At 40.7% G+C, this 9,986-nt stretch overlaps 1 protein-coding gene across 1 annotated transcript in view; it reads right to left on the bottom strand.

The window, feature by feature from the left end:
• The window catches only part of LOC101861631 (autophagy-related protein 16-1), a 40,486-nt gene that overhangs the window by 5,302 nt on the left and 25,198 nt on the right, over positions 1-9,986 (bottom strand). Inside the window, exons 10-14 of the mRNA XM_005111788.3 lie at positions 7,917-7,987; positions 6,713-6,784; positions 5,690-5,807; positions 3,256-3,432; positions 388-472 (exon numbers count right to left, since the gene is read on the bottom strand). Of these exons, the coding sequence (XP_005111845.1) occupies positions 388-472; positions 3,256-3,432; positions 5,690-5,807; positions 6,713-6,784; positions 7,917-7,987 (523 nt within the window). The remainder of the gene's footprint in view (positions 1-387; positions 473-3,255; positions 3,433-5,689; positions 5,808-6,712; positions 6,785-7,916; positions 7,988-9,986) is intronic.

Here is a 9,986-nt window from a genome sequence, read left to right as displayed (position 1 = left end):
CCAGAAGAATAGAGCTGTTACAAGAGAGTAACAAACATAAAAAAGAAGAAGGGGAGATAAGGACGATAGATGTTTGATAGGAAAGAAGGAGCAAACCACACCAGAGCACCCGCCAACCACCCATTTAGTAGCCCAACTTAACAACTAGAAAAGGAGACAGCAACAACAACAAATGCTATGAACAAAAAAAATTCTTTTAACACAATTTTTTATATAAAAAAACAGAACAAAAAACCTTGAAGACTAAAGCAGTTACAGAATCCAGCCACTACAAAAGTAAAAAAAAAAAAAACAATCTACAATCTATACAACACCCCCCACCCCCTCAATTTCAACAATCCCACCCCCTCTCCTCTCCCCTTTCCTGTCCCCTTGGTTCAGACTTACGTCAGAGTATGAGACACCTGGTTCATCCGGAGGTCGATGACCTTTAGTCCAATCTCCTTCAAACAACACAACAACTGGGTCCTATCTGAGAAACAAACAAAACAATTAATTTAATTAATTAATTAATATAAATAAATAATAAAATAGATAAATAAATTAATAAATAGACAAATAAATAAATAAATAGCAAAAACAACATGATTACTAACATCCTCTACCTGCGATTGCAAACAGCTTAACCACTGTAGCTCAGTCTAGTGTTAGTAAGAATTTTACGGCACTTGCAACACAATAAGGTCAAAAAAGTGCCGAAGATTAGAGGTGTTACAAGAGAGTAACAAACACAAAAAAGAAGGAGGGGAGATACGGACGATAGATGTTTGAAAGGAAAGAAAAAGCAAGCCACACCAGAGCACCCGCCAACCATCCACACAGTAGCTCAGACGTTTGCACAAAATACAAGGGCCCAATAACGAGTCATTTAGTGCTGGGAAAAAGTAGGACAGACAGACAGACGGACAGACAGACGGACAGACAGACAGACAGACAGACAGACAGACAGACAGACAGACAGACAGACAGACGGACAGAAACAGCAGACGGAAAGTAAAGAAGGACCTGAAATCTGAACGGGGAATATCACAAAAAGGCAATATAAAACCCCAACACCAGAAATCTGAGGTTTTTATACACTTGGAAAAACAACAACAACGTTCTCATGTAATTGTAATCCAGCCTCTTTCGGTGTTTTAATGGTTCAATTCTTTCCAGACGAAGTGTTTCTGGTGTCTAGAAGCAATTACTTTTTGGCTTCATTTGCCTATACAGGTGAGGTATAAAAGGACTTCATATATGCCAAGCCATCGCTCCAAATGTAACAAGCTATATATCAAACTGAAGGAAATTGAATAAGAATACATTCAGAAATAAAAAGGGATTAATTTGGGATGTCAAGAAAGATTTAGCACATAGCATCACATCTTAACTGTATTTCTCCGGCAAGCCGCTCCCAGCAGCTCATGGTCCGTACTGCTGTGCCGACGAATCGATGACAGCGGCTCGGGTACTTTCCTTTGCGGCCACTTCAACATCAAATTACTTTTCGTCAATTGCCGATAACAGGTCTCATTTATCGGGAGTTCATTCATTAGATGAACAACTACCAAAATAGGTTCACTTGTTTTGATTTAATGACCAATTTAGAGGCATTTTGGTCATTTTTAAAATTTAGTACCAAAAAAGGGCCCTGGCATAGTGGGTTTACCCCCCCCCCCCCCCCCCCTTGGATATAAATGCTTTGTTTTACTAGAGGTTTTACGGCGCTCGCAACTGCACTAGGTCATATGAGCGCCAAGGGGTGGATGTCAACAGAGAAATCCTTACATGGAATCAGACTTACTCTGCTCACCCCTCTAGGTTCAACAGCACAAAGTCTGCTTCGACTGTCAAGGCACCCCGGAAACAGCAGGTCACAAAAGTGTGACAAACATACAAAAGAAGTAGAGGAAAATGACGATAGTCAGGATTAAGAAAGAAAAAGCAGCAGTTCCCTGTTGTAGTTCAGGCAGTTATAAGCATGACATAAATGAATCAGCCCATTTACGATTTACAATTCTACTGGGCATAAGAACGTGGTTACTGTCCCCCCTAGACCTGCATGTGAGCCTCAACCAGATTGTCTGAAAATTTTGCGCAACCCCCCCCCCCAAAAAAAAGAGCCTTTGTGGGTGTCATAAGGAAGGACATCCGAGTAACGAGCGAAAACCCTTATAAACACAATAAAGAAGAGACCTAACCCTAACCCTACCCCCAAAAAGAACCTGCAACGGGCCTCATGTAAAAAGGCCAAAACAAGTCCTAAATGGAAAAAAAAAATTAAAATTAAAAAACCACTCCAAAAAAAACAAGGAGCATATAGATCTAAATCTAGAGATCTATAATGGCTTACATCTACATTGCTATAGGGTTTGATACAATAACACAATAGAATTGGAATATAATGAATCCTCCATATAGATATCTAGCTCTCTAGAATAGATCTAGTAATCTAAATAAATCTAGATCTAGATCTTGTAGAACAAGTGAATAGGAATAGGCCTTGAACTAGAAATCCGCATCCGAATCCGAACAGAGGGACTCAGCTGAGTCTAGATTCTAGATCTAGATTTAGATTCTATATCTAGATCTAGATATATAGATCTAAATAAATAAATAATTCACGCACCTGATGAAATTAATGCTTATTTATTATTTTTACCAATATTAATATTACAGCACAACCTATGATAGGGTTTGACACAATAGAATTGGAATATGAATCCTCCATTGAGGTCTATAATGATCTAGATCTATATAAATCTAGATTCTAGATCTATATTCTATTAGAACAAGAGAGTCGGACTTGAATGAATCCACACGATCTGAACAATTGAATTAGTCAACAAACGAGAGTCGGACTTGAATGAATCCACACGATCTGAAAATTGAATTGGTCAACAAACGAAATTCAAAATGGCCGTTCTACTTAGGTTCCGACAATTATGTCGGAAACGCCGACGTCGGCAGTCGGCGGTGCGCGCGTCGGCGGTCGGCACTATGTCGAAAGTGCCGACGAAGCCGACGGTAGAAAAAGGGGTCGCTGGCAGTCTGCCAGGCCTTGCACTACGCACATTGACTGCATTGACTGATACAGGCGGGCCTGGCGATAGCATCGGCCGGTTCGCGGGTCGGGTCGCGATTGTCGGATTTCAGACGATTGTCGGCAAACATGCAGGTTTACCCCCCTTTGGGAATGGCCTAAAGACACTTCAGTCAGTAGCACCGCCCCGCGGGATTTCGGAGATGAAGAGTTAAAGGCCTGCGACATACCTGGAGCCAAGCATAAAGACGTGAGTCGACCCTCCAGGAGGATTTCATTGATGCTGGTGTCTGCGCCGCGCGTGTCCCAGAACCGAACCCGCTTGTCAAAATGGCCGCTGATGATGCTGGTCCCGTGTAGCGTGACAAGGTCGTTACAACTGCTGCCTGCAAATATCGTTTTGCTGCCTGTCCGGAGAGAGACAGGTTTTGCAAAAATCAGAAACTTCTGTTGCAAACCCTATGCAATACAACAACAGTAAAAATTTATTTTTGAGTTTGTTTGTTTGGTTGAGTAAAGAAAAGCCCATCGACACAATACTGGTCATTTTGTTTTAGTTTTAGTTAAGGTTTTACAGCGCTCGCAACTGCATAAGGTCATATGAGCGCCAAGGGGTGGATGTCAACAGAGAAGAGCTTACAGGGAATCAGACTTACTCTGCTCACCTCTCTAGCTTCAACAGCACAAACCCTTTGCAATACAACGACAGAAAAAATGTATTTTTCAGTTTGTCTGTTTGTTTGTTAAAGTAAAGAGAAGCACATGGAGACAATATCAGTCATTCTGTGCAGGGGAAAAGCAAGTCACTAAGACAGACAAACAGATGGAAAGAAAAGAAGTAGGACCTATCAGTGGTACCCTTCTACCACTCACTTATTTGTGAGTGAAGATAAACATGTCGACAAACTAATGGTCAGTCAGCACGTATAAAAGTAAGACCCATGCACCGAAACAACATAGAGAGAGTGAATCATGACTTGAAACTTTATATAAAAAGAAGTAACAATGAAAGAACGATAAACACCAAAGAAAGCCCCCACCAGTTTTTTTTAAATTATAAAATATTAGGCGTGCTGACAAAATGAGTCACTTCTCGCAATCAACAAATGGAGATATTGGCCAAAAGTCGACATTAGGGTTATTTTGTAGACTTTCTATCGATGCCATATTCTTTAACCGTAACCTGTCTTTTATTATTTCATACTTGTAAATAGTAAAAACTTCATCTATAAAAAGCGTAATGTATCTATTTCCTTAAGGCTTGAATCCGAGAAGTAACTCATTTGTCAGCACGCTTCACATATGATGTATTACACAACATTGAGTTTCATACCACCAATAGGCCTCAATAGTTTCTATGTAACTTATCAGTTTTCATAAAATGTATAATTTCTATGTAACTTATGTTTTCACAAAATGTATAATTTTCAGAAAATTTATAATTTCTATGTAACTTATCAGTTTTCAGAAAATTTATAATTTCTATGTAACTTATCAGTTTTCATAAAAAGTATAATTTCTAAGTAACTTATCAGTTTTCATAAAATTTATAATTTCTATGTAACTTATCAGTTTTCAGAAAATTTATAATTTCCATGTAACTTATCAGTTTCCATAAAATGTATAATTTCTAAGTAACTTATCAGTTTTCAGAAAATTTCTAATTTCTATGTAACTTATCAGTTTTCATAAAATTTATAATTTCTAAGTAACTTACCAGTTTTCACAAAATTTATAATATCTATGTTACTTAACAAAAATTTTTGGAGCTTTTTCAAATATGTCCTGACTTGGGTAACAATTTCTTTCCTACCATCATCCAAAGCACTACTACGTTATCCTGGTCTTTCCCTACCACTCATCCGTTCAGGCTCTCTGATGAAGTTGCCCTGCCTCGTTTGCCTTGAATTTTACCAGGAAGAGCTGATGATCAAGGTCTTAATTTCGATTCAAGTGTCCCAAAAACCGGATCAGTCTCTTCTTTATTGTTTTTAGGAAGTGATCAATGCAGTTTCTGGTACACTTTTTTGTCATAACAACAGATTGGTTTATTTTTTAAAGTTTTAGTAAGAGTTTTACGGCACTTGCAACACAATAAGGTCATATAAGTGCCGAAGATTAGAGGTGTTACAAGAGAGTAACAAACACAAAAAAGAAGGAGGGGAGATAAGAAGATAGCTGTTTGATAGGAAAGAAGGAGCAAACCACACCAGAACACCCGCCAACCACCCACCAACTAGAGATTCTAAGCTGACCCATTTAGTGTTGTTATATATAGAGTGACCATGTACTGACCTAAGGAATCGTAATAACTACAGTCCTTTCTGCAACCACAAACACCTCTAGTCAAATCCCCAAACTGCGAGGGTTTAGTAATGTCAAAATCAATAAGAGAACCCAACTGAGAGATTTTCCTCCCCCCCCCTCCCCCCCCCCCCGTAAAAATAATCCTTAATTCATAAGAATCGTAAGAACATCTATCCCAGGAGTACTCACAAGATCGGCTGTTAAAATCCCAAACTGTGAGGGTTCAGTCACATCAAAATTAATCAGAGAACTCAACTGAGAGATTTGTCTCCCCCAAATGACATCCAAAATAAATCGTAAAAAAGAAAACATTAATACAGGAAAAATTGTCATAACATCTGTCCCTGACGAACTCACAAGATCGGCTGTTGAGATCCCAAACTTTGAGCGTTCGGTCGTAACTGCCAGACACAACTTTACTGTCTCCCAGGAATTTGGCAGACAACACCTTGCCGCTGTGGCCCGTCAAGGTCAACTGGGAAAAAAAAAAAGCGTTTTGTAAACGAGACAAAGAGTTGGTTTCAGGACAGTTTATGTTTTTCCAGAAGCAAACCTCAAGTGTTGCGACTAACAACGAAAACCGAATATGTGTCTAGCTTAAACACAATTATTGTTTACAATAATCAATTAATTTATATTATGAGAGTCTGTTTTGAGTGCAGGCAGACTACTGTGTGGGAGATTTTAAATTTTACCCCCCAAAGAATGAAATTTACACCCAATAACAACAAAGAGCATTACCATTACACCAGAGAGGTTAATTACTAAGAGATTTATCCTCAAAATGACCTGAATCAGGAAATTTGAACTTTGGGACAGTTGGCAAGCCTGTGTATCTGCCTTTTCCTAACTGTTTCTATTACTGTCCATCCCACCCCGGTTTCTTTCAACACTACCTCATTGGGGGGGTTTTTTCCTTCCATGAAATTCTTAAAGAGTTCCCTTAGCAACCACACCCAGGTTTACCTATCAAAGTGATCCAACATATTATAATAATTTTTCAGTGCAATACTCCTTTAGTTTTAGTAAGGGTTTTACGGTACTTGCAACACAAGAAGGTCATATAAGTGCCGAAGATTAGAGGTGTTACAAGAGAGCAACAAACATAAAAAAGGAGGGGAGATCAGGACGATAGATGTTTGATAGGAAAGAAGGAGCAAACCACACCAGAGCACCCGCCAACCACCCACTGCAATACTCCGTCCCACATCACTTTTCAAAATGACGTATACTGGAGTCTTACACTAAGCAGGCCATTTACAAACAGAAAAAACAAGCAAACAACCCCCCCCCCCCCCAAAAAAAAAACAACAACCCCAACAAAACAAACAAAAACAAAATTTAAAGAACCAAAACCAGGAGGAGATAAGTGTGCAATACCTGCAACCTCTGCGTCCCGATCGCCCACACTCGGCAGGCAAAGTCGTTTGAAGCACCCACAATCTGAGAATCCTGTGAAGGAGAGAAAGAGAGAGAGAGAGAGAGAGAGTTGGAGTTAAAAGAGATGCACATAAAAATAAACCAAAACCTTGCAAGTCCAAACAGAATACGGCATAAAAAATAGTGAAATGGTCTCCTAGGTTTAACGCCCCTACCCACACTGTTAGGTTATTTAAGAGGTTTAACGCCCCTACCCACACTGTTAGGTTTTTTAAGACGCAGGACCTCCGAGTTTAACATTCATCTCCGAAAAGACGGAGCGAAGTGGGAAATTCGTGTAAAGTACCTTTCCCAAGGACACAATGTCAGACCGAGCTACAGCTCCAACCCCCGAACCCGCAATCTCAGGATTACAAGTCCGGTAGTCTCATCACTAGGCTACTGATGTCACTAATAATATGGCATTGAAAAAGTAAACACATATTGATAGTTCAGAGTAAGACTCAGACATACGTCACTTTTCAAAACAACATATTATGCCGGAGTCTTAAAACTAATCAGTCAATGTAGGGGCACTTTTTTGCACATTAACATTTCCTATGTTACTGTTTCAACTCCTTTAAAATGGAAGTTTTAGTTTAGTATTAGTTCTTACGGCGCTCGCAACTGCATAAGGTCATATGAGCGCCAGAAGATTAGACGTGTTACAAGAGAGTAACAAACATAAAAAAGAAGGGGAGATAAGGACGATAGATGTTTGACAGGAAAGAAGAAGCAAACCACACCAGAGCACCCGCCAACCACCCACAAAATGGAAGTTTGAACTGTATGCTCCCAAGAAGCTGACATTGTTTCAGAATGCTATCAAGTCTGTTGGGGTAATAATTTAGATTGTAAAATGCACAGAGCTTGCTGTTGAGCGGGAACTTGCGATATACAAATGTTATCTATTTGTATTACGTACAGTGGGCTTGAGGGTCAAGGCTGATGGATATTGCGAGGCATTATTATCATTTTTATTCCCTCAGCCCCCTATGACCTTTGAGAGCCCTTAACTATGGATATCAGTGGTCTGGCCCTATGGAAAATTTCTTCGTTTTTCGAGGCATATGTCCTTCCTGTCCAGTCAGGACCTCGTGTCTCCTTACACAGTAGGACATAAAGATAGGTGGTCTGCATATAACAATGACAATGACAGACTTACGTCTTGACTGAACTCCACCGAGGTGATCCCAGCATTACTGCCCAGTAGCACCCCTTTGGTCTCGCACGAACCTGAAAAAGATAGAAATGTGCTCATCAGGAAGACAAAAAAATTTTCTAGGATCCTAGCACAGTTCCCCCCCCTCCCTCAAAAAAACAAAAAAACTTTTCATTTTCAGGTCACAAAACTTAAACCCTTCAATCAGCTCAAATCAAGGGATAGCAAACTTTTTTTAAAAGTGGGCTCGATAACAAAGAATGCCGAGCATAGGCCAGAGAATTAGTTTGTTCAACAGAATACTGATGTACAAATAAAGACAACCAACCAAGTGATTTATCAACACACAAACAAAAAAAAATACACACAAAAAATAGAGCCAACAAGCAAGAATTTATAAACGTTTATTTAATTCGCACTGTACAGTGCAATGAAATGATGAAATTATTTTGGTGAACCCGTCCTAATCAGCATGCTATAAAAGCATATTCTTCTGAATTTTTCTCTCCCTGCACGATGGCATGGTGGCAGACCAGACAAACCGCCCTCCCAGACCAGATCTAGTCCATGAGAATTGGTTTGGTGACCCCATGCTTAACCCTTTGAGCCCCGACCTCCTGAGACTACCGTGCCCCTCTTGCCTGAGCTCCTCAGCGATATATTACCAGCATCCATAAGATCATCGGAATCACATTCCATATCCCATTCAGGGTAGTCCTCGCCATTACCAGTATCTAATTCAGAAAGATCTTCAAAATAATCAGTAACATCCTGTGTTGTAAACACGGTTTCCTGAACATGATTTGTCCCAGGCGGGCCGGTTTGGAGATAAGTTCTTGCTCACCGGTGTACAGGTGGCTAGGCATACAGGCAATTTTACGTGTCACCGGGGTACAGGTGGCTAGGCATACAGGCAGTTTTACGTGTCACCGGGGTACCGGTGGTTAGGCATACAGGCAGTTTTACTTAAGCATCACCGGTGTACCGGTGGCTAGGCATACAGGCAGTTTTACGTGTCATCGGTGTACAGGTGGCTAGGCATACAGGCAGTTTTACGTGTCATCGGTGTACAGGTGGCTAGGCATACAGGCAGTTTTATGTGTCATCGGTGTACTGGTGGCTAAGCATACAGGCAGTTTTATGTGTCATCGGTGTACCGGTGGCTAGGCATACAGGCAGTTTTATGTGTCATCGGTGTACCGGTGGCTAAGCATACAGGCAGTTTTATGTGTTATCGGTGTACCGGTGGCTAAGCATACAGGCAGTTTTACGTGTCACCGGTGTGGCTAAGCATACAGGCAGTTTTACGTGTCACCGGTGTGGCTAAGCATACAGGCAGTTTTACGTGTCACCGGGGTACCAGTGGCTAGGGATACAGGCAGTTCTAACTCTTTAAACCCCATCGGATGCTGGTAGCATCCGGCAGTAATAACCCTGTTCCCAATCAGACTGGGAGCATCCGATACCCGAGACAACTGTTTCATTTCATTTAGAGATAGTTTTTGCTTCTTTTCCTGAACTATTCCCAAACCAAGTTTTTTTTTGCAATGGCTAAGCTTTTGTTTCCGCAATTTAGAAGTTGGAGGCGAGCTTTCGGGGTTATACTGAGACACAGTGCACCAGGTTTAGGTGACTGTAGGAAAAAACTCTGGGAAAAGGGTGGAAAAACTCCGGGTTCAAAGAGTTAAGCGTCACCGGTGAACCAGTGGCAAGGGCTCAAAGGGTTAAAGTGATGGTTGGGGAAACTTTTCGATGCGTCTGTCATTCTGGAAACTATCCATATCAAGAAATTTTGCATGAAAATGCTTTCAGATTTTTGCCACAAATTTTTACGAAAACACACAACTAAAGTGGGAATGAATAGCAAAGAAATTCAAAGTAAATACATCAAGAGCAAGCATGAATACACGCGTGCATGCAAGCAAGCACATGCACACGAGAAAACACACACACTCACCACCAATGTTTCGAGAAAGGTTGATCTTGCAGTCGGCCCTGCCCGTGGCAAACAACACACACACACACTGTCACTCACACATACGCATACACACTGTCACTCACACATACGCATAC

Source organism: Aplysia californica, unplaced genomic scaffold (assembly GCF_000002075.1).
Source record: "Aplysia californica isolate F4 #8 unplaced genomic scaffold, AplCal3.0 scaffold01122, whole genome shotgun sequence".
NCBI lineage: Eukaryota > Metazoa > Mollusca > Gastropoda > Aplysiida > Aplysiidae > Aplysia > Aplysia californica.
This window is presented reverse-complemented; position numbering and strand designations above follow the sequence as displayed.